At 38.0% G+C, this 25507-nt stretch overlaps 1 protein-coding gene across 4 annotated transcripts in view; it reads left to right on the top strand.

Moving 5' to 3' along the window:
* FANCC (FA complementation group C) overlaps positions 1-25507 on the top strand; it is a 330131-nt gene that overhangs the window by 214729 nt on the left and 89895 nt on the right. For 3 of the 4 annotated variants that reach the window (XM_088838101.1, XM_088838100.1, XM_088838099.1), the window contains 2 exons: positions 17836-17949; positions 18847-18911. In XM_088838101.1, the coding sequence (XP_088694227.1) occupies positions 17836-17949; positions 18847-18911 (179 nt within the window). The remainder of the gene's footprint in view (positions 1-17835; positions 17950-18846; positions 18912-25507) is intronic. The other variant, XM_088838102.1, reaches the window with a different exon arrangement.

The raw sequence follows: 25507 nt of genomic DNA, 5'->3' as shown, positions 1-25507 counted from the left end.
CTCATTTCATACCCTTCTTCCCTCTGCTCACCACAGCCCAGGTCCACTGGCCTTCTTGGGTTTTTTCTATAGTGCTTTCTTTCTTGCATTTCTCGTGAGTTTGCGGACTGCTTGACCAGAAATGCTCTTCCTTCTACAAGGTCTTCAGAGTTGCCTTTCCTTACTTATCTGAAGTAAATCCACTCTCCCCCCGCCTCTCCCCCTCTACTTTTTTTTCCTAATCACAGCATCCTTATTGCTTCCTCTATAATACCATGTCACTTCATTGTTTACCTCTTTATTCATTTCCTCTTCCCCCTCCCCCTACTAGAGTAAAAACTCCATGAGTGCAGCAACAGTCTTGTTCACTGCTGTGTCTTTCAAGTAAGGTACAAAATGAGTGCTCAGTAAATGAGTTTGCGCACCACTAGGTGATGAGATGAGAGATTCTTGCTAATCGCAGTTTTTTCTTCAACTGTAGATGAGGAAAGGTCTTCATCAGGGAAGGGGGACATGGTGTGATGAGAGAGAAGACATGAAATACTATAGTTGCTCAGGAAGTTGCCAAGCAGACTGACTAGAGAAGCACAGGAGGGTTGGAAGGCTGCACCGAGCCCATCAAATGTGGTAATGAAATCAGTCATCTGATTCAGGTGTCTGATGTTCTTAGCAGTTCAGCTTTGCAGGCAACTGGTGAAGAGAAATACAGAATTGAATTCACAAAGGTTTTACAGGGCATGTACCAAAATACTGTAGAAAGGGGGAGGGGGCAGGGAGTTGAGGATGTGATTATTTAAGCTTGGCAAAGTATCAAACACGTGACCTGCTTATAGTAAGTATATTTAGTAAAGTATACACTTCCAGGTCTATCTACTTACAGTCTTTCTACATTACATGATTATTGATATGTTTTAATGCCATTGTTTGAATCATTCAGATTGTTATAAACTAAAGTTAAGGCTTAGTTTCTGAAGCCTTTTGATTTTGGTTTTTGGAAAGTCAACTCTGTCCTCTCTCCTCTGCCCCCCGGAACTAATGAGTGAGCGTGCAAGAGGTTCTGTAAGCAAAAGTAAAAAGTGCAGACTTTGTTATGATTGGTGTTATGTTTAGAAATTCTGTGAATTGTGTCATGTCAGCATCCTGCTCATGGAGTAGGCTATGTAAACAGTGGATGTTGGGCGGTTCATTGAATGAGCAGCCTTCCTTCACGCTTTACAAACTTAACCACTGTGATTCTCCAGATTTCTGATTGTTTATTTCATAGTTAAAACAAAAAAAAGACTCTAAAAACACCTGGCCAGTTAAATTTTTATTGTAGATCCCTTCATTTAAACTGCAGTATGCTTTAGTCACTCAGCCATATCCAACTCTTTGCGACCCCATAGACTATAGCTCACCAGGCTCCTCTGTCTGTGGGGTTTTTCAGGCAAGAATACTGGAGTGGTTTCAGTGGACATATAAATTTTAAAATAAAAACAAAAACATTGAAAACAGAATTTTGAAGGAAAAGCTGCAGAAATCTTTCTGCAATAATTTGTTTTGGCTATGGTTGTAAAAGTACAACAGGAATGGGGATAACTTTGTTCCAGTTGATGTTCAAAGGATTCAAATAAAAGCATAGCTGAATGCACAGTATGCCATTGTGAAAATATTACATATACCAAGTTTTAAGTTAGAAGAAATTATTTTTGAATTTGATTTTAAATATCATTATAACTTTGTATTTATAATATTATTTTTAAAATTATAGAGGAGTATCATACCATAATTTTGAGTATTCAGAGTAAAATGAGAAAAAGATTAAGAAAAAAGACAGGGGACCACAGATCATGCAGGGAAGGATTGTTTTTTGGGAGGTATGAGGTATGCTTTATACAATGACAGAATGGAAACTGCGGGAAGTAGAAATTAGTAGGAAATAATTAATCTTTAGAGAAAACAGGCTCAAGCAGTTGTTTAAGACTACATGGTAGCTCCTGCAGCTCAATTCCAGAAAATAAATGACCCAATCAAAAAATGGGCCAAAGAACTAAACAGACATTTCTCCAAAGAAGACATAAAGATGGCTAACAAACACATGAAAAAATTCTCACCATCCCTCATAATCAGAGAAATGCAAATCAAAACCACAATGAGATACCATTTCACACCAGTCAAGAATGGCTGCTATCCAAAAGTCTACATGCAATAAATGCTGGAGAGGGTGTGGAGAAAAGGAACCCTCTTACACTGTTGGTGGGAATGCAAACTAGTACAGCCACTATGGAGAACAGTCTGGAGATTCCTCAAAAAACTGGAAATAGAGCTGCCATATGATCCAGCAATTGCACTCCTGGGCATACACACCGAGGAAAGCAGAATTGAAAGAGACACGTGTACTCCAATGTTCATTGCAGCACTGTTTATAATAGCCAGGACATGGAAGCAACCTAGATGTCCATCTGCAGACGAATGGATAAGAAAGCTTTGGTACATATACACAATGGAGTATTTTTCAGCCATCAAAAAGAATGCATTTGAATCAGTTCTAATGAGGTGGATGAAATTGGAGCCTATTATACAGAGTGAAGTAAGCCAGAAAGAAAAACATCAATACAATATGCTAACGCATATATGGAATTTAGAAAGATGGTAACCTTAACCCTGTATACGAGACTGCAAAAGAGACATAGGTATATAGAACAGTCTTTGGGACTCTGTGGGAGAGGGTGAAGATGGGATGATTTGGGAGAATGGCATTGTAGCATGTATATTGTATGTGAAATGAATCACCAGTCCAGGTTCGACGCATGACACAGGATGCTTGGGGCTGGTGCATGGGGATGACCTGGAGGGAGGATATGGGGAAGAGGGAGGTGGGAGGGGGGTTTCAAGAAAGGGAACACATGTACACCCGGGGCAGATTCGTGTCAATGTATGGCAAAACCAACCAATATATTAATGTAAGGTAATTTGCCTCCAATAAAAAAAAAAAAAAGACTACATGGTAACACTGGTAACAACAATTTTAGGGATATAAATGTTACTGATTGTAAAGCCTTAAAAGTATGGACACAAATAATAAGTACAAAGGAAAAATAATGTTTTTTGCCTTTCACTGGGCAAGAATTTCTGTCTTCCCAGGAACTCAGGACCTTCTTCATGGGACTGAACAGTAGAGTTCTAGGCCTGTGGTTCCTCCTAATTATGTCCTCTGCCCAGAAGCAAAAATAGCATAAGGAAGGGGTGGGGGGTTTGGTTGGAGGCAGGGGAAAGAGCCAAGGTTAGTTTTTTATGGAAAGGACTGCATGAAAAATACCACCTTTTATGCATTCAGAAGCTATGACCACAGTGACACATAGCTGCCTTCCTGGGATCCCTGAAAAGTGGACCTTTGGGAGAGAAAGAGGAGCTTGTGTCTCTAATTTGGGGAAATTAAAAATACTTGTTATTTTTTTTCTCTTTATCTGAAAATTTATTATTATTTATCAATATGCTTTTTGGTTATCTATTTTAAATACAACAGTGTGTACATGTCAATCCCAAACTCCCGTTCTATCCCTCCCCCCGTTCTTACCCTCTGATAACCAAAAGTTCATTCTCCTCAAGTGATCTTGTTACACAGGATAGTCTAAGGCTTGTCTGGACTGCTGTTATAGTAGATTTTTGTGACAGAGAAAGGAATAGCTCCAGCAGAGGTAGGGAGGTGATAGGATGACCTGGGCTTCTCTCTGTTCTCTTGATTTTCTCCGCAGTGCACAGGAGACAAGTATGCATAGTGTTCAAATACCCAGTGTTTGGGCAGTGGTCAGGTGCTCAGGTCACAGTGCAGTGTGATGGGTGGTGGTCCTGATGGGAAAGCAAATCCTAGGGGTCTTCAACCTGAGGTTTTGATTTAGTGGACTATCTGCATGGTAGTAAGAAAAAAACATGATTCAGATCAAGGTATTTACACATCACACCAGGAGAAACACTGAGGGAGGCAACCAGTTTTCACGTATTGCTCTTCCTGGACCTCTTCATGCATTTCTTATTTGATTGTGGCAAGCGTTGAGATGCTACCCTCACTGTTAGGTAAGTGTATGCAAGCGCAGGCATTTATGACGAGACAGAGAGCAGGAGGCCAACCTTGACTGTGACAGTGAAGAGAGAGAAGATTGAATGCACTCAGAACCCAGGAATAGGTTCCGTTTTTACCCAAATGAGACACAGCCATTGATGATGAAGGATATGCTGTGAGCTGACATATTATGCTACTTCCCGTGTGTATGCCTAACAATTTTATAGCAAACCTATAGTGTCAATTTTATAATCTACTCTTTATAGAAGAAGGAACTGAGCAGACCTAAACATGGTTAAGTTAAAAAACAAATTACCCCAAGGTCATGTACCTAGGACTCAAATCAAAGTCTGTTTAATTTGAAAGCCCCATGATCTTTTTTCTTTCTTTCTCAATATTTCTTAACTCATACAAAAAATTCATTAATATAGTCTAATACAGACTGGGAGAAAACATTTGCAAATGCTGTGACCGATAAGTGATTAGTCTCCGAAATTTACAGTTACTGACTCTGTTGTACTCTGTCTTCTTCCCTGGTTTAAAATCATGTTTGAACTTTTAGAGATCTGAGAGTGTGGTTTATGAAGGAGGCAAAATAATCAATGACTAACTACTTATTGAATTTCGCTTCCCAACCATGTAATAGAGAAAAGTGTTTCTCAACACATTTTCTTCATGTAGTTAGTTCTTCATGTATGGTTAGTTTTTCTTCAGTAGTAAGTTTTTCACTGAATTAAACTTTGTCCACTTATACTTAAGTAGATGTAGACTTTGTAAAATTGGAATTCATTTAACAGTCATTTAATTAAAATGAAAGTAACTCTTGTAATTGCAGATCTATTAGTTTGAACCTGTGATGTTCTAATGAGACTAATAAGCAAGACCATTACCTGTTGGAAACAAGCTGTTGCATTCTAAGTTGGAAATTAGACATTGTTTTCTTTGGCATTGTTTAATTTATTTGGGCTGCCATTTTGTGTTTGAAGGATTTAATAATGTATAAGTCCTAAGCTTAGCCTATTTTAATTCCATAAAAAGTTTTACCATCCATTATTATGCCTTTGCTGAAGAATACATTATCACAAATATTTGTAATGAAAACAATGAGGGTTTTTCCTCAAAATAATTTTAAACTAATTTAGTCATGTCTGATTTTTAGAAAGAATGCATTAGAAATAAACCTATACTTTAATTGAAGGCTCATTTCTTCTCCATTTTGATTGTAGATAATTCTTAGATGTACCAGTTGCATATTGAACAGTCTTTTAATCTGTAATTTATATTATAGAAATAATAAATACATGGAAGCTTAAAAATGTTTAACAGAATCCTAAAGAAGTTTCCAAGCAGTTTTCATCTTGACTTTTTTAGTTTTATCATCAGCGATGGATTTGCATTATATCTCATATAATGAAAACAGTCTTCTTTATTATTTCAGATATTAAGAAGGATTTCAGATTTTAGAAGAGTTAGAAGTCAAACTACATCATAATAACGTTTTCTTCTTCAGAAGTCTCAGAAATTTGGTTGCTCTATTCTAACAGGTGCAGAATAACTATTGTGATAGTGGTGAAATATTTCATTTGATTTATTCCACTTTGTCTCTTAGAACCTGCATCCGGAAGTAGTTTGGAGAATATGTAGCTCTGCCGCTTGTCTATGTACCCCTGATCAACATTCTCGTAGTATGTGCTGTGCTTGGCTACTTGCTTTTCTATGTAAATTTTAGAAAAGCTTCCAAAGTTCTACCACAAAAATCATATTTAGGGTTGTTGATGGTACTATATTGAGTCTGCAAGACAGAGAATTGACATATTTATGATATTGAATTTTTCCTGCTACGACCTGAATATCTCTCCATTTATGCCGGTCTTTAGTACATGGTGTCTTTTTTTAGTTTTATAACACTTATCTTTGTTGTTTTGTCATGCAGTGCTGTGTACAGAACATTTCTTGCCATTTTAGATAGAGGGCAACTTTTTTTTTAGTGAAGTAATATATTTAGTTGATGCTGTTGGTTTAGTTTGTAGAATGTCTTTGTTGGCAGGGAGAAATGATAATTTAAGATTATATTATTAAGAGAAGTAGATGATTTTCACTATGCTATCTAATTTAGAAAAATATAGATCACTTAGCAGTGATTTATTGGGAATTTTAACATCGCTTATGTAAACAAACAATTTCAGGATAATAATATAAATGTTTTATTAGATGTTTACATAAAATGTCATGGGAACATAAAAAAGGAAGTGACTAATTCAGTGTTTGGACACAGGTATTTTATATGGTGAAAGAACCTGCCAACTATTCAAAATGGCCCTGTTTCTGCTGGCCAAAGTCAGAATACAACAGATACTTCTGTGAAAACTTGAGAAAAAAGAAGATTAAGGATGTTATCTTGTTCAGTTCAGTCACTCAGTCATGTCTGACTCTTTGTGACCCCGTGGACTGCAGTACACCTGGCTTCCCTGTCCATCACTAAATCTCAGAGCTTGCTCAAACTCATGTTCTTTGAGATGGTGATACCATCCAACCATCTCATCCTCTGTCGTCCCCTTCTCCTGCCTTCAGTCTTACCAGCATCAGGGTCTTTTCTGATGAGTCAGTTCTTTCACATCAGGTAGCCAAGTACTGGAGTTTCAACTTCAGCATCAGTCCCTCCAATGAATATTCAGGACTGATTTCCTTTAGGATTGACTGGTTTGGTCTCCTTGCAGTCCAAGGGACTCTCAAGGGTCTTCTTGTTATCTTGTACCTTGAACATTAAATTTTGAAGCCAAAAATAATTGAATAAATTGGATCGAACTAACATAAGCTTTGTTTTCTTATTTGAGTTTACAGGAGGAAAAGATTTTTTAACGTATAATTTTTATTTAAGTATATTTGAGGCTGTTTTGTAATTTTCCAGTGCTTCTTTCAGAAAAGATGATCCTTGCAACTCACCACTTCTCCTGTTCCTTCTGGGTGCTGTTAGTACTGTGGCATTCTAATAGGTTGCCACAGGCTGAGTAGCAACAAATCAGTGTATTTTTTTTAAAGCAGTTGGATATTATGAGGACATTTAAGGTCCCAAATCAGTAGTCTTACTTTTTATTTGACCCATGCCATGCAGTGTGCATGATCCTGGTTCCCTGACCAGGAACTGAACCTGTGCTCCCTGCAGTAGGTGCATAGAGGCTTAACCACTGGACCACCAGGGAAGTTCCAGAGCAGTGCATCATTCAGTGAGATTGTGTCAGCGTTACCAAATTAAGTAAAGTTCTCTGAAGTAAAAGTGCATGGCAATGTCATGTTTTGTTCCAGTAATCCGTGGGTATTTCATGGACTGAAACTTGCGAAATTGTGAAAAGGAAAATTGATCATTTTGTAGTGTAATGAGGTCACAAAGGAATCCTATAGTAATTTTATTTTTCACTGAATGTAAATGAGCAGTTCATTCTATTGAGTTTTAATTCACCTAGGGTTTATTACACACCTAGGATGTGAAATGCCAAGGGCAAGTTAACAGTTGCTCTAAAAAATATAAAGATTAGTTAATACCGTCCTTTCCACTGTCTTACTAATGAGCAGAATGAGGAAATATGACTGGAGTGCACGGCAGAACTTGGAAGGCATTGTGAGAAAAGTACAAATAGAATACCATGGAGATTTCAGGGGGATACATCTCATACTGTTGCAAACTGGAGCAAGAATCTTGGGGAAAGATAGACTTTGAAAGATAGGTATAATTTTGGCAGCTAGAGATGGGTGAGGGTTGTTGGGTTTCTCAGGAGAAAGAAATGATATGGGGAAAAGGCTGGGTGAGTTTGATGACCAGCGAAGAGTCTGATGTTACCAAATCACAGGAATCAAAGAGAAAGATTGGGAGAGGCAAGTTTGACCAAATATTCTGAGGCCCCATAGAGGAGGCTGTGCTTAGGAGTCCAGTGAAGTATTAAAACAGTCGAGGTGACAGAAGCATTTCCCATGTCTCTGCCCACACACCGTGGCCCCCTTTCCACTGCCGTTTCTAATCCCTCTAGCCATTTTTCTCTATCCCAGCCAACAGTATACACCGTCTCTTTCTTTCCTATACCTCCTTCCCCAGCTGTCAGAATCAGCTCAAAAGTCATCATCTGGGGGAGCGCTCTGAAACCCTGCAGTTGGAATTAATTGTCACTTCCTCTGTTCCCACAGTGGTTGTCTTACTCTCTCATAGCACTTACTGCATTCTGTCTTGTATTGTGGGTATTTCCATCTCTGTCTCCCTTCATCAGACTGCAGTCGGCTTCCTATCACAGTAGACCCAGTAGAGTGGCTTGAATATGTTTGTAGAATGAAAGAATGAATAAGTCTTCCTTGTTTATAAAAGTTTTTATCTTTATTATGTATGAAGAGGTAGGTGTAGTAAAGACCAAAGTGGTAGAAATTCTAAAAGACTTAAATTTAAGATCAGATGAAGAAATTGTTTGGAGAAGTATAAAATATGTGCTCTGTCTCAGTTCAAGAATATTGACCACAATTTGGCTCTGCTAACCCTTTGCCTGAGCAAAAACCACAGCCCTTCTTCCACATCCATACCCTGCGCCAAACCACAGCCTCACTGCTCCAACTTTCCTAACCCGCCTGTGAATGTGCTGCCCGTTACAAGATGGAGCACATACAGTGAGGCTAGAATAAGAAAGAACACCTGAAAATAAGGGAAATGGATTTTCCCTCTGATTTATTTACTCTTCTCCTTGAAAGTTCACTTTCATGGTTATGAGTATTTTTAAATGGCTTTTCAAACATTAGCAGAGTCCTTCAAACTCCTACATGGATCAAAATTGGACTTAAAATGTTTTATGCACAGTTGTGTTGGTTCCTATACTTTCCACCCATGAAGGATTTTAGATCACTAGTCAGGATGATGTATTTGCACTTTTTCTTTATGCCTTTCAAATTGGCATTTTTTTTCCAAAAAAAATATTCAATCTACATGCACATGTTTTTGTTGATAATGATTTATGTATTTAGAAGCCCAGTTCCTATCAGTAAAATAAGCAGTAGGAGTAGAAGGTTTCCAAGTTTTTTTCAGCATTTTAAAATGAGTCAATTACTTGTGTGACTATAGGAATTAATTTTTGTCCAAGGGCCAATGCCTTTGGAATCATATGGTTTTGGCTTTAGAATAATTACCACTAGGTGGCAGTAAGAAAAATTGTTGTTAGCAATAAGTGCTTATCAATTTTTAAGTTTACTTTAAAAAAGAAATTTGGAGGTCCAGAGTTTCAGGTGTCTTTTTATAAGTTATGGAAACACAGTCAGGCCTCAGTATGTTGTTTCTGGGACTTATGCTTATTTCATCCAGGAATAAAACTCTGTGTCGCTTCATAGCAATTTGCATTAGGGAATTATGAGAAAAAAATAAAACCTAAAAACAGACATAAGGTAATGATAAAAAGTATGATATGGTAAGTGTAGAAACTTTGGAAATACAGGTTGTATAAAGAAGAAATTTTAAATCACTCCCTGAAATAATGTTATGGTAATAAATGTCCTGTTTCTTCCTAGTATTTTTTTGCATATAAAATCAGTACCACATTGAATATACAGTTTTTACACCTTGCTTTACAAATTAATGTCACGGTGTCTTTTCTGTGTCATTAAATATCTTTTTTACAGTGTGATTCATGCTGTTGGATAAACCATGATGAATTTCAACCAGTACAGTGCTGTTGGGTACTTTGGTTGCTTCTAGTTTTTCACTGTAAAAAGTAATACTACCATGAACCTGAATTTTTCTTTAGGATATATTCTTGGAAATCAAGGTACTGGGTAGAGGGGTATGAATTTTAATGCTTTGGTTACATATCATCAAGTGACTTCCCAGAAAAGCTTTACAAATTTCTGCTCCCAACAGCAATGGAGTACCCCTCTCACCATATCCTTGCCAACACTGAGTATAGAGTTGTTTTTCTTATTATTTAAAAAAAAAAAAGCGGGAGGTAGTGGAGGAAACTAATCTTTATAGCAATTGATTTTTTAAAAATCAGTTTCTAACCATATCATTTTGGGAATTTAGGCCAGGACAGATCTGCCAATTAAGTTATTTTTGTGTTTCCAAGACCGTGTTACAGTCAGCTTGTATAATGCAGTTGTTGTGAATACTATCTAGGGAACTGTTTATGGCTGTTTTAAACACTGCTTGATAATTATTTACACTACCTGATTGCACCCTCTGAATCTACTGAATGTCCTAGATTTTTTTTTTTAATTTTCATTGGCTCAGTCACCAGAGTAAGCTCATGCAGTTTGGGGGAGCTAGCCTCCATGCACTGGTCCAATGCCAAGCATGTAAGTCCCTCTGGGCAGCTGGGATTAAAGGGGAAGGCCTTTACATAGTTTCCCTTAAGACCTGCAGCCTTAGCTGACCCTTAACTGTTGCTGCCTTGAAACTGCCTTGAAACCAGTTTCATATAACATAGTATACAGTTTCATATAACATAGTATATGCACTGTGTTACTTTCTATCCCAACTGGGTCTGTAGTAATTCATGCTTTAATTTTTAAGAGTCAACCATGTGGATTATGATGGTAGCCTCAGTTTTTTGTTCAGTCGCTCAGTCATGTCCAATTCTTAGGGACCCTGAAGCACAACAGGCTTCTCTGTCCTTCACCATCTCCCAAACCTTACTCACACTCAAGTGCATTGAGTCAGTGATGCCATCCAACCATCTCGTCCTCTGTCATTCCTTTCTCCTCCTGCCTTCAATCTTTCCCAGCATCAGGGTCTTTTCAAATGAGTCGGCTCTTCCCATCAGGTGGCCAAAGTATTGGAGCTTCAGCATAAGTCTTCCCAGTGAATATTTAGGACTGATTTCCTTTAGGATTGACTAGTTGGATCTCCTTGCTGTCCAAGGGACTCTCAAGAATCTTCTTCAACACCACAGTTCCAAAGCATCAATTCTTTGGTGCTCAGCCTTCTTTATGGTCCAACTTTCACATCTGTACATGAATACTAGAAAAACCATAGTTTTGACTATATGGACTTTTGTTGGCAAAGTGATGTCTCTGCATTTTAATATGCTGTCTAGGTTGGTCACAACTTTTCTTCCAAGGAGCAAGCATCTTTTGATTTCATGGCTGCAGTCACTGTCTGCAGTGATTTTGGAGCCCAAGAAAATAAGGTCTGTCACTGTTTCCATTGTTTCCCTGTCTATTTGCCATGAAGTGATGGGACAGGGTGCCATGACCTTAGGCTTAATTAAAACTTTGCTTAATTGAGTTTTATTAAAAACTGAATTTATGGGATTTTAAGTGAGATGCCATACTTAGCCCAGTGCTTCATATATGGTAAGCACTCAAAAAATTTTTGTTTTCATTGCTAGAAACCCTCAAGAAGCAGCACTTAAGCAGGTAATTGGGCTAGAAGAGCCCCCAGGTCTCCCGCATTGCCGGCAGGTGCTTTAACCTCTGAGCCACCAGGGCAGACCCCGTCAGAGGGACTAGAACATACCAAAGCCTTAAGGGACCAAAGAGCCTTCAGGTCCCCAAACAAGCTAAGGAGGCAAAATCAGCCCCAGGCAGGGCTGCAACCAGTGGAGCAAGGGTCCATCTTTTAGGGAGAGGTTCGAGCTTCACCCTAAGAGTTATTGGGGGTTTTAAGCGGAATGTTGACTTCGCTGGTGACTCAGTCAGTAAAGAATCTACCTGCAGTGCTGGAGACTCAAGTTCGATTCCTGGGTCTGGAAGATCCCCTGCAAAGGAAATGACAGCCCGCCCCAGTATTCTTGCCTGGGAAACTGCATGGACAGAGGAGCCTTTCAGGCTATAGTTCATGGTGTCGCAGAGAGTCAGACCCCACTAAGGGACTAAACCACCACCAAGCTGAATGTTGTTGTTTAGTTCTCTAAATCATGTCTGACTCTTTTGCGACCCCATGGACTGTAACCCTCGAGGTTCCTCTGTCCATGGGATTTTCCAGGCAACAATACTGGAGTATGATGTCGTTTCATTCTCCAGGGGATCTTCCGGACCCAGGGATCGACTCCACATCTCCTGCATCTCTCCTGCATTGGCAGGTGGATTCTTTACCACTGAGCCACCAGGAATCCATTCAGATTTGCATTGTTTAACTATTCCAGCTGCTTCGAGGAGAACCCGTACAGGGACATTCCTTATAAGGTTTTACCTTAAAGTAGGTAACCAGTCTTGGGCACGTTTCTTTCAATGTGTCTCAGTTTCCTCATCGGTAACATTTAGTAATAGCACTTACCCTATAGGCTGTGGGGATTAAATGAGTTGCTCTGTGTAAATTGATAGTACAGCTCGCAGCATATAAATGCTTTAAATGTTTGCTAAATAGAATGCCACAGTCTCTTAACAGAAAGTTAAGCACTTCCAGTGCTGTTTTCCCTCCATCTAGCATCAAACTGATCTCCTCTGTGAGAAACCCAGCCTGCTCCTGATTCTGAGCCCTTTGCAGCCTACTTTCCTAATAAGGAACCTGAGTTTCCCTCTCCCGCTGCCTGGTCTGATGTGGACACCTCCACATGGGTGCAGCATATGGTTAGCCAAGCCTGGCTGGACTTTTCCTTTACCAGAACACCTACACTGCACTGCCCACAGGGAGTCAGGTCCCACCTGCTGAAGGCCCCATGCGTGTGCCCCTTGTTGTGGTTAACTAAGAATCCACCAGTAAACACCTCCCCTCGAAGAATGGTACATTGACTGTAATTTACCTCCCCTGGCTCTGCCAACCTAACCTGACTGCTTGATCTCACCCAGAATGCAGTTAGTGTTTGAAAATAACTGGGAGGTGAATTCTCCTGGGGCTGTTGTCAGCTCCTGTTTGCTTGCTGTGTTTATAAAGGATAGCTTTGAACCGAAAGGAAAAAAAGGCCAATACTTGGCAAGTAGCTTCCATCCAGACTTTTCTTCACTCTAGAAGGAACCATTTCATTGTCTTATGCCTTATTATAAAGTTCACTTTCAGTTCAGTTCAGTTCAGTCGCTCAGTCGTGTCCGACTCTTTGCGACCCCATGAATCATAGCACGCCAGGCCTCCCTGTCCATCACCAACTCCCGGAGTTCACTGAAACTCATGTCCATCGAGTCGGTGATGCCATCCAGCCATCTCATTCTCTGTCGTCCCCTTCTCCTTCCGCCCCCAACCTTTCCCAGCATCAGAGTCTTTTCCAGTGAGTCAACTCGTCGCATGAGGTGGCCAAAGTATTGCAGTTTCAACTTCAGCATAAGTCCTTCCAATGAACACCCAGGATCAATCTCCCCTAGAATGGACTGGTTGGATCTCCTTGCGGTACAAGGGACTCTCAAGAGTCTTCTCCAACACCACAGTTCAAAAGCATCAATTCTTCGGTGATCAGCTTTCTTCACAGTCCAACTCTCACATCCATACATGACCACGGGAAAAACCATAGTCTTGACTAGACGGACCTTTGTTGGCAAAGTAATGTCTCTGCTTTTTAATATGCTATCTAGGTTGGTCATAACTTTCCTTCCAAGGAGTAAGCGTCTTTTAATTTCATGGCTGCAATCAGCATCTGCAGTGATTTTGGAGCCCAAAAAAATAAAGTCTGACACTGTTTCCCCATCTATTTCCCATGAAGTGATGGGACCAGATGCCATGATCTTTGTTTTCTGAATGTTGAGCTTTAAGCCAACCTTTTCACTCTCCTCTTTCACTTTCATCAAGAGGCTCTTTAGTTCCTCTTCACTTTCTGCCATAAGGGTGGTGTCATCTGCATATCTAAGTTCACTTTAACTCTGTAAATTTCCTGTTTTTCTCCTCCCCAGTGGTTTCATTTTTTGTGCGTCATATCATGCGTGTGGCTGAGTCTTTTTTTTTTAATCATTAATATCTTCTACTAAGTAGTAGTATTTCAAAGTTACTTTGTTAGCTTGCTATAAACTCTTCTAATTTGAAAACAGTGGTTGGCTTTCAGGTAGGAACAGCAGAGAGAGAAAGTCCCTCAGTAATGTCCAACTCTTTGCGACCCCATAACCTATACAGTCCATAGAATTCTCCAGGCCAGAATACTGGAGTAGGTAGCCTTTCCCTTCTCCAGGGGATCTTCCTAACCCAGGGATTGAACCCAGGTCTCCCTCATTACAGGCGGGTTCTTTACCAGCTGAGCTCTTTCAGCAGGTTTCAACCTATATTTACTTAGTAGTGTTGTCTGGAGTTCTTTTTTTCTTCTTCTGAACTTTTTATTTTGTTGGGTTATAGCCAATTAACGATGTAATAGTTTCAGGTAAACAGCAAAGGGACTCAGCCATACATATTCATGTATCCATTCTCCCCCAAACTCCCCTCCCGTCCAGGCTGCCACGTAACATTGAGCAGAGTTTCCTGTGCTATACAGTAGGTCCTTGTTGGTTATCCATTTTATCCATACATAGTAGTATGTACATGTTCATGCCAGACTCCCACACTATCCCTTACCCCCGACAACTATAAATTCACTCTCTTAAGTCTGTGAGTCTGTTTCTGTTTTGTAAGTAAGTTCATTTGCAGCAACATGGATGGACCTAGAGAGTGTCATATTGAGTGAAGTAAGTCAGAGATGGAGAAATATTGTTTGACATCCCTTATATGTAATCTAAAAAGAAATGGTACAAATGAACTTACTGCCTGGAGTTCTGTTTTGTAGAAACTGAGGCAAGTCAGAGCTCACAGGGAGAAAGTACCATGATCTACTTACTAAAAGGGCGCCCACCAGACTAGGGTTGAGTTTTCTCTGGGGAGGAATTGTGATGGGGAAAAGAGAGATGGCACAGAGGTCTTCCTTGATGTTTCTAATGCTTTATTAAGTTCCATGGAGGAGGAATTGTTGTATTATTTTGTATCTTTTTGAATATGTAAAATAGTTTGTGATAAAATTGACATCATGAGTTAGTGATGTGTGCCCTTTGTGTTAACTGGTGAAGCAGAAAGCAGAAAAATATATAAACCCATAATAGCGCCATCCCAGGGACTTAACGTTTGGTGATATTTTCTTTCATTATTTTTTTATTCATATATTTGGATTGTTTTTATATTGATGAGCTCATTTCTATATATACGGTTTTGCATCTTCCTTTCTTCATTTAATATTATAACCATTTAAAATACTGTCATAAGTTCTTTATAAGCATTTAATGGCTTACAATGAGCCAAAGTATTGAGGGTATCACAGATTAATAATTCCCTCCTGTTAGACATTTCTTTGCTATAAGAAATAACACTGTGGTGAACATCTTTGCACATAATCCACATTGTCGTATTTGGATTTGTTTCCTTAAATGTATGCCAGATACATTAAAAGTCCTGAATGCTTTTAAAAACTTTAATATACATTCTCAAGTTGTTTTCTATAAAGAAACTTTGGCCACCTCATGCGAAGAGTTGACTCACTGGAAAAGACTGATGCTGGGAGGGATGGGGGGCAGGAGGAGAAGGGGACGACAGAGAATGAGATGGCTGGATGGCATCACCGACTTGATGGACATGAGTTTGAGTGAACTCCGGGAGTTGGTGATGGCCAGGGAGGCCTGGCGTGCTGTGATTCATGGGGTCGCAAAGAGTCAGACATGACTGAGCGACTGAACTGAACTGAACTGAACCAACCTATAAGGTGTCTAAATGTTACCACTTATAACATGTCTACATGTTACAAATGTCTAGGCAAACATAGCCCTGTCAGTCCAAGCTTCAGTTCAGTTCAGTTCAGTCGACGTACTCCTTTTCCTATTTGGAACCAGTCTGTTGTTCCATGTCCAGTTCTAACTGTTGCTTCCTGACCTGCATACAAGGTTTCTCAAGAGGCAGGTCAGGTGGTCTGGTATTCCCATCTCTTTCAGAATGTTCCACAGTTTATTGTGATCCACACAGTCAAAGGCTTTGGCATAGTCAATGAAGCAGAAATAGATGTTTTTCTGGAACTCTCTTGCTTTCTCCATGATCCAGCAGATGTTGGCAATTTGATCTCTGGTGCCTCTGCCTTTTCTAAAACCTGCTTGAACATCTGGGAGTTCACGGTTCACATATTGCTGAAGAAGCCTGGCTTGGAGAATTTTGAGCGTGACTTTACTAGCGTGTGAGATGGGTGCAATTGTGCGGTAGTTTGAGCATTCTTTGGCATTGCCTTTCTTTGGGATTAGTGGTGGGTTATGGGCTGTGTTATACTCGCTCACACTCGGTGTGTGCCTTTGATTCACAGTAGCACTGATGTGTGATTCCATTTGAATTTTTCCAATAGCTCACACAGAACACCTGTTTCAGAGAACCCAGATTAGTCTTAGGTATTCATTCTGTAAAAACTTTAATTCATTTAGTGGAAAATGGTTTGTTGATGTATAAATTTGCCCTTTTTGATTATGAGGCTAAACATTCATCCAAGTGTTTCTTGGGCATTAGTGTTTTGTCTTTGGAATTATCTGTTCCTATGCCTTTTTTATGCTCTTAATATTTTTCATATGGTATTTTGTAAGGTCCGTCTAGCCAAGGCTATGGTTTTTCCAGTAGTCATGTATGGATGTAAGAGTTGGACTATAAAGAAAGCTGAGCGCTGAAGAATTGATGCTTTTGAACTGTGATGTTGGAGAAGACTCTTGAGAGTCCCTTGGACTGCAAGGAGATCCAACCAGTCCATCCTAAAGGAGATCAGTCCTGGGTGTTCATTGGAAGGACTGATGTTGAAGCTGAAACTCCAGTACTTTGGCCACCAGATTTGAAGAACTGACTCATTGGAAAAGACCCCGATGCTGGGAAAGATTGAGGGCAGGAGGAGAAGGAGATGACAGAGGATGAGATGGTTGGATGGCATCACCGACTCAGTGGACATGGGTTTGGGTAGACTCTGGCAGTTGATGATGGACAGGGAGGCCTGGCATGCTGCGGTTCATGGCGTCGCAAAGAGTCGTACGCTACTGAACTGAACACTAAATTTGATTCTGTATTAGTGTGTATAGATGTTTCAGTCATGTCCGACTTTGTAGCCTGCTAGGCTTCTCTGTCCATAAGATTCTCTAGGCAAGAATACTGGAGTGGGTTGACATGCTCTCCTCCAGGGAATCTTCCTCACCCAGGGATCAAACCCGTGTCTCTCACGTCTCCTGCATTGGCAGGTGGGTTCTTTACCCCTAGTGCCACCTGGGAAGTCCAAATTTGATTACATTTGCAGTATTATTTGTTGTTAATATTCTTAGTTTGTGCATATTCACTGGGAAACACAAAGGGTGTTTTTTTGAGGGGGGGCTATTTTGTTTTAATTTAGAACAAAATTTGCTACCTTGACTTTGAGTTTATAAAGTTTTCCCCATTCAGACATGTGAAAAGTACTTCTATTTTCATCTTGCTTATTATTTTATTTCAGTTTTACATTGATCTCTAATTTATAGTAAATTCAAGTATATTTTGATAAGTAACATAAGGTGAGAATATAATTTTTTTCAAGTAGTTTTCCTAGTACCATTTATTCATAATCTTTCCTTTCCCTAGTGATTTGTGATGTGTTCCTTGTCAGGTATTAAGTAATCCTCTCTACTCTGATAAGAAAGTTTTACTGAGTTTAAAAACAGTAAAGATCACATTTTTAGTATAGTTAAAGCCTTGTTCATTAGTTATACATATTTCACTATTAATGTTTTTTTAATTTACTTAATGTAATAATTTTATCTCTAACTTATTTCCTCTTTATATCTGAATCAAAGTGAACTGGGTATTTGGAAAAATTAAGATTACTCATTTTGTTGAGACCACCCCATTTACAAATGACCCAGCTTCTTGGCATTATATATAATAGGCACTTATTTCACTTTTAAGACTTTTTTCTCTTTCTGTTTATGTTTTTTAGAGGTTGTTATCTCATATAGTTTCCACATTCAGATTTGATATAAAAGAAGTTGGTCTTTTTATTCAAGTTCTTGGGTATGCACCCACAGACTACTATCCTGGTTTACTTAAAAATGTGAGTATTTTTAATTTATTAGTGTTGAAATTTTCATTGCTTAATGTACCATCTGCAAAAAAGGTAAATGGAAATATTTCACTCCTCCAGGAGAGATGTTTAACTTTTCTGTGTTTATCTCTTCTTACCTTGGGTGGACTTATGGCCATGTAAGGAAAAAATGTGAGATGAGAGATTATAAGAAGAAGAAGGAAACCAGGAGAGGTTATTCTAAATCAACCAACCTCTCTGTCCCTTAACACATCTCATTTATTCTCTCGAAGATTTCTGGGAGAAGAGACTTCCTTAACCAATATAAACACAGTCTTTTACTGTTGGACAAATTTCATATTTAAAAATAACCTGATGGGAATTTTATGTTAAGGCAAAATATTCAATAAATAACAACCTTCTATATATTTACATCTTAGTATTAAAGCTGTGATTTCTTCTGCCTTAAATTTTAGCCAAATTCAAGGAACAATTTATGGTCTTAGCACAGCTCTTCTAAAAAATGTTTGAGATTTCCAATGTTTGAATACTGTTCTCGTCTTTTGGAAGCTGTATACATGAACAGCATTTTTAAAAATAAGAAAGAAAAAAGTAAACTAACTCTAACATGGTTTTATTTTTAATAGGTTTGGTTTTAATTTGGGGGAAATTAATGACTTGTCTAGTATTCATTTGCTTAAATATTTAGGAATACAGAGTAACAGACATTAAACATAAAATCCAAATTATTAGTAAATGTGATTTGGCACTGCTTTCTTTTTGTTTTGAAAAAGTAAAGCAAGGAGAGGATTGGTGGGGGAAGAGAGTGGGGAATCTCAACGGAAATATCACTCACACCAAGAAAAATAGAACTGATGTAATCCTGTTTGCAGCGTGAGTTAACCTGCAACTGATTTTGTTTTACAGATGGTTTTATCATTAGTGTCTGAGCTCCGAGAGAATCATCTTAATGGATTTAACAGTCAAAGACGGTAGGTGTTAAACTAAACATCCCCCTTCTCAAGTTTCAAAATGTATCAGTTTGGTTATGAAAGAAAAGTATTATAATTCTTAGGACATGCATGTTCATAATTATGGTTATATTCTATGAAGAGAGATTATTTTCAGGGGGATACATGGCAAATTGGCAATTTTTACAAATTTTCTTTTTTTAATCACTATTCTCTCAACCCAGGTCATTTAGTAGATCAAACAATGTCTCTTGGGTACCAGTTGAGTAAAACTGATACCCACATATGCAGTATGCAACACAAAAGAAAGAATACATGGCTCAGTGTGAGGCTGTATCATTCACACACACAGTTACACAATCAAAATTATTTACCAGGCAGCAGATATTTGGTGTGCACAAATAATCTGTTTTAAGAAACATAATATACCAAAATCTAGACTAACCAAATCAAATAGATTCAGACAAATTAAAATGCAATTAATCACATTACAAAATATTTCTTCACTAAATGAAAGAATTCAAAGTTGCTTTTATTGGTGAGCATTTTTATTTTTAGCAAATCGTTAGGAGAATCTGGGACCAAAGAAATTTGTGATTTTTTTTTATAAAGCTGTTGCCAATTAAAGCTCTGTCTTAAATGGTGTTTGCCCTCAGCCTTTAGGGACCCTTTGTATTTAACCCCTTAAAGTAAAATATGAAACTCTTAGATGAAAACACTGGAGAAAATCTTCATGGCATTAGATTTGGCAGGGATTTTTTTGAATACGACACCAAAACCATAAGAAACAAAGCAGAAGTAGATAAAATGGATTTCATTACAATTAATACAACACCTGGTAAGTGAGATATATCTTTCAGTTGGGAATAATATATCTGATAAAGGATTAATATCCTGACTATAGAAAAAAACTCCTAAAAACAACAACAAAAACTCAATTCAGAAATGGGTAAGAGACTTTATTAGGCATTTCTCCAAAGATGTACAGCTGTCCAATAAGCATATAAAATGATGCTTAAAATTACTAATTATCATGGAAATGCAAATTAAAGTTACAGTGGGATACAACAACACACCTTAGTAGAATGGCTATAATTTAAAAATGATAAACAGAATGGAAAATGACATTTTGGCAAGGATGTGGAAAAAGTAGAACCCTTACACAATGCTGATGAGAATGTAAGTAGTGAAGCCCTAGTAGAAAACAGTATGGCAGTTCCTCAGAAGGTTAAGCATAGAATTTCTATAAGGCCTAGTAATTACTATAACTAGTTTGGTAAACAGTGTGGTGGTTTATTATAAAGTTAAACATACACTTACCATTGAACCCAACAGTTTCACTCAAGTATTAAGTAATGACAAAGAAAAATGTAGGTATTCACAAATATTTCTATATAAATATTCATAGCTGCTTTATTTGTAGTAGTTAAAAAACCGAAACAATCCAGAGGACCATCTTCAAGTGAATACAAAAATAAATAAAAAATTATCTGTTACCATTGTTTAAAAAAATGAAAAGACAAGTCATAGATTCTGAGAATGTATTTTCAAATCATACCTCTTATAAAGAGCTCATACCCAGAATATACAAAGAAGTCAGTAACAGGAAAACAGATAACTTAGTTAAAAAACTGGTAAAAGATGGGAATGTATGTCACTGAAAATATATATACATATACAAATGGCTAGTAAGCACACAAATGCTTGTATGTGGATGTTCATACTGGCATTATTCATAATAGACCAAAAGCAGAAGCAACCCAAATATCTATCAGCTAATGGATGGATAAAATATGCTTTGTCCATACAATAGAATGCTATTCCTCAGTGAAAAAGGAATAGTCTTCTGATTCATGCTACAGTAGGTGTTAACATCAAAACATGCTTGGACTTCCCAGGTAGTGGATAAGAATCCTCCTGCCAATGCAGAGGACACAAGTTCGATCCCTAGTCCTGGAAGATTCCACATGCTTTGGAGCAACTAAGCCTGTGTGCCACAACTGCTGAAATCTGTGTGCTCTGGGGTCCGCAATGAAGAGTAGCCCACACTGTAACTAGAGAAAGCCCGCATGCATCAATGAAAACCCAGTGCAGCCATAAATAAATAATTTAAATTATTAAAAACAAAATAAAACACTATGCTTAAGCCAGTCATGAAAGGCTACATACTGTATGGTTCCATATTTGTAGAATGTCCAGAATAGATAAATCATACTATAGAGACAGAAAATAGATTATTTGTTGCCTGGGATCAGAGATGGGTAGAGGGATTTCCTGCAAATGAGCACAAAAGATCTTGAGGTGATGGAAATGTCCTAAAAGTGGATGATGATGATGGTGGTTATCCAAGTCAATAATTTGTTAAAAATCTTTTGAATTCTACATTTCAAACAGGTACATTTTGTGGTATATAAAGTACACCTTAAAAAATAAGATGAAATGCCCATAGGGTGTGTGGAAAGCACTTACCATTATTTATACATCAGGTAAAGACTTTGATTTATGGCGTGCTGTGATTCATGGGGTCGCGGACAGTCGGACACGACTGAGCGACTGAACTGAACTGAACTGAACTGAGGTGAATGTTGAATAATGGATCTTTATTCATTATTATTAATTGTAATTCATTATTATTATAATGAAGTAATAGAATTAAAAATTACTGAAGGGAGTTTAAGAAGTCAGTAGGATGCAATGTGTATTTACACTCTACACCAAACTCCCACCATAGGTAAAGTTGATGATTTCTTAAAATTCAGTAAGAATAAATAAAAGCAATAACAAGAAGCTATTAAATATATTGAAAAGAACAGCCAGATTTAGAAGGTATTTGCAGTTTATAAAACAGACAAAGGGTTAGTGTGCAAACTATAAAAATGCTTCCTGAAAATCACTGATAAGGCAAACACTCCAGTATGGAAATGGACAAGATATATAAGTGGGTCATTACTGAAAGAAGAAAACTGAATAAATAATAAACATTTTAAAAATTCTTAAGGAGTGATGTCAGCAAGATAGCAGAATAGGAAGCATTAGTCTTGTTCCCCCACAAAAGCACTAACTTAGTAGTGTATGATTCAAAGAGCCTTTGTAAGAAATTCAGAAATCAATTATGAAGTACCCCTGGCAAACTCAAAACCAAGCATAGCCATATTGAAACATGTAAGAAAGCCATTTAATATCAACCACAGTAGCCCCTCCCCTAAGCTTTTCGGGATTGGAAGGAAAAAATCTAGCTTGAAACTTCTCCCTTGGGAAAGAAAGAATGGAATGTGTCCAATGTTCTAACTTTTGGGAGACTACCTGAGGAACTGCCATCTGTCTTTCCTAACTCAGACCACTGACAGGAAATCAGCATACTTTTAATAGCTGGAGACCATGGAGAGTTAAACAGTGCTCAGCTGCTTTTTGTAGCAACAGAGAACTGGGAGTGCCACAGACAGAGGCTGGCTCAGCTTAACATGATTAGGACAAAGTACCCAACTCACAATTTCTCTTTTAGGGTGGGGGCTAGGGAGAAGATTAGAATGTCCATACAATGTTTCAGCTTTTAAAGGGGCTACCTTAGAGATTAGTTTCTGTCTCCCCTGACTTGAGGCACAAAGGGAAGGAGTATACTTTGGATGCCTGAGGGGCTGCAGAGAACAAGAGCTTAGTGGCTGGTTGTATCATCAGAGAACCTGTGGTACCACAGATAAACACTAGAGGGAGAAAGAGATAAGAAACTCTTGAAAAAGAAACTGTCAGAGCTCTCTAATTGGGAAATCATTTGCACAAACATAGAGACGATGCATCCCCAGAAAATGTTTGAAGGCCCACCAGGTTCTCTAGACAGATTGATTAAAAATCTTCCCTTGTACAGAACCAGTCCATAAAGACCAGGAGAGGTGACTCTTCAAATTCAAAAAAAGCAACAAAAACATAATAAGGCACACAAAGAAACAGGAAAACATGGCCCAATCAAAGGAATAAAAGGATTCTCTACAAGCCTACCTTAAAGAAATGGAAGTCTATGAATTAGCTGATTATTCAAAATGATCATTCTAAAAAAATTTCAACGCACTGCAATAGAGTACAGATAAACAACTAAAGCAAACAAAAAAATGATGTATGAACAAAATGGGAATATCAGCAAAGAGAATAGAAGCTATTGATGAACAACCAAACAGATATTCTGCAGCTGAAGAATACAGTGATTGAATTGAGAAATTCACTAAAATGGTTCAACAGTTAGACTTGATCAAGCTACTGGAAGACATGTTTTCTGAAATTATTAAATTAGGAAAATGTAAAGAAAAGTGAATAAATAAGAGTTAAGCCTAAGAATTAATCGGACACCATGAAGTGGATCATTTATACACATTGTGAAAGTGTCAGAAGAAGAAAGAAAAAAGCAAAGAACTTGTCCAATCTGAGGAAGGAATTGGACATCCAAATTAAAGACCTTTAACTAGGATGAACTGAAAAGGCCCATCTGAGAAATGTTATAATCAAACTGTCAAAAGTCAAAGAGAGGAGGTTGGAGTGGCAAAAAATATCAAAGAGAATATTGACAACAGCAAGAAGAAACAACTCATCACATTCAAAGAAACTCGCATAGAGATTATTAGTACATTTTTCTGTAGAAACATTAAGTCCAGAAGGGAGTGGGATGATGTACTCAAAGTGCTAAAAATAAAAACCTACCAACTGAGATGATTATATTCTGCCAACTGTCCTTGGCATGAAGGAGAAATTAAGACCTTCCCAGATGAACAAAAGCTGAAGGAGTTCATCACCACTAAACTTCCTATAAGAATTGTTAAAGGGAGTTTTTCAAGTTGAAAACAAAAGAACTCTAGATAGCAACACAAGAGCATCCCAACACATAAAATTCTCTGGTAAAGTAAATATATAAACAAATATAAAATCATGTAATACTGTAATGGTGGTACATAATGAAACTTAAAATATAAAAATCATTAAAAAGTGGTAACTGTAAAACCATGTTAATGGATAAAAAACATGGCAAGATGTAACTTATGACATCAAAAACATAAAGCACAGTGAGGAGATACAAAGAAGTAAAGATTTTTTTTCCTACAACTGAAGTTGTCAGTTTAAAATAGATAGTACACACACACACAATGAAATACTACTCAGCCACAAAAAAGAGCAAAGTTTTGCCACTTGCAACAATATGAATGGACTTGGAGGGTATTGTGCTATGTGAAATAAGTCAGACAGAGAAATACAAATGCTTGTATGATATCACTTATATGTGGGATCTAAATAATAAGACAAACTAGTAGGTATAACAAAAAGGAAACAGACTCACCGATATAGAGAACAAACTAGTATTTGTTAATAAGGAGAAGGAAGATGAGGAGAGGCAAGCTAAGGGTAGGGATTAAGAGGTACTAGCTATTATGTATAAAATAAATAAGCTGCAACCTAAAGGGGTGGGATGGGGGTAGGAGGAGGCTGGGAGATGGTAGAGCTAAAAGATCATCAGCAATAAGAGATGGAGGGCGAGCTGCAATTTCACTCATGCCAGGCATTGATGGCACAGGTTCTGGTTCCTTGCTGAATTCAACTCTATCTACCCTGTTGAAAAAATGGTCCAATGATGTCCAGGTAGCAGCGCTTTTTTTTTCTCATCCCAGATGACACAGAATGACATAGAATATGCCGGGCCGCATTCTGATCAGCTGCTATAGCCATCATGTTCCATTCTACATTTGGGTCCTGTGCCTCAAAAGCTAACAGTGCCTCCTAAAATAAAGAGAATCCCCTTGCCATTTCCTGTCATGAATCTCTTTGGTTCTTCAGTCACTTCTTCATTTTGTCTCTCTTCATCCTTTCTCTGGTCCTCCAGTTCCATCTGGTCTTCATTTGTAAGCTCCTCGTGTTGCACAACATTAGTACTCTACAACAAAGTACACAAAAGCACAACCCCTTGTAAAGGATGCGTGAATGTGACAGTATATGCCGGGCATGTGAATTGACATGATTAAATATGTGAACGCACATTCATCTCTTCAAGAATTCACAACTTGAAAGTTCGTATGTAGGGGGACTTACTGTAATTACTGTAAATGTAAATGCATTAAACTCTCCCATCAAAAAACATAGAGTGACTAAATGGCTAAAAAAAAATAAGGCCAACTATATGCTGTCTACAGGAAACTCATTTTAGATGTAAGGATATATATAAAAGCTAAAAGTGAAAGGGTGAAAAAAGATATTCCATGCAAATGGTAGCCACAAGAAAGCAGGAGTAGCCATACTTTTATTAGACAAAGTCAAAAACTATTTCAATAAACAAAGAAGGACGTTATATAATGGGAGAGGGGATCAGTTCTCTCAGAAGAGAAAACATTTTGAAGTATATATGCACCGACATGCTGCGATTCACGGGGTCTCAAAGAGTCAGACACGACTGAGCGACTGAACTGAACTGAACAGTAGAGCATCAAAATATATGAAGCAAATATTGATTGAAGGGAAAACTAAAAAGTAGCACAGTAATAATAGGAAATTTCAATGCCCCATTTTCAGTAACGTATAGATCAACCAGGCCAAAGATAATAAAGAAACAGAGGATTTAAAAAACATCAAAGATGAATAGGACCTTA

Source organism: Moschus berezovskii, chromosome 7, assembly GCF_049115385.1.
Source record: "Moschus berezovskii isolate FMDL1 chromosome 7, NW_MosBer_1.0, whole genome shotgun sequence".
Taxonomy (NCBI): domain Eukaryota; kingdom Metazoa; phylum Chordata; class Mammalia; order Artiodactyla; family Moschidae; genus Moschus; species Moschus berezovskii.
The sequence above is the reverse complement of the archived record's forward strand: the minus strand, read 5'-3'. Positions and strand labels throughout refer to the sequence as shown.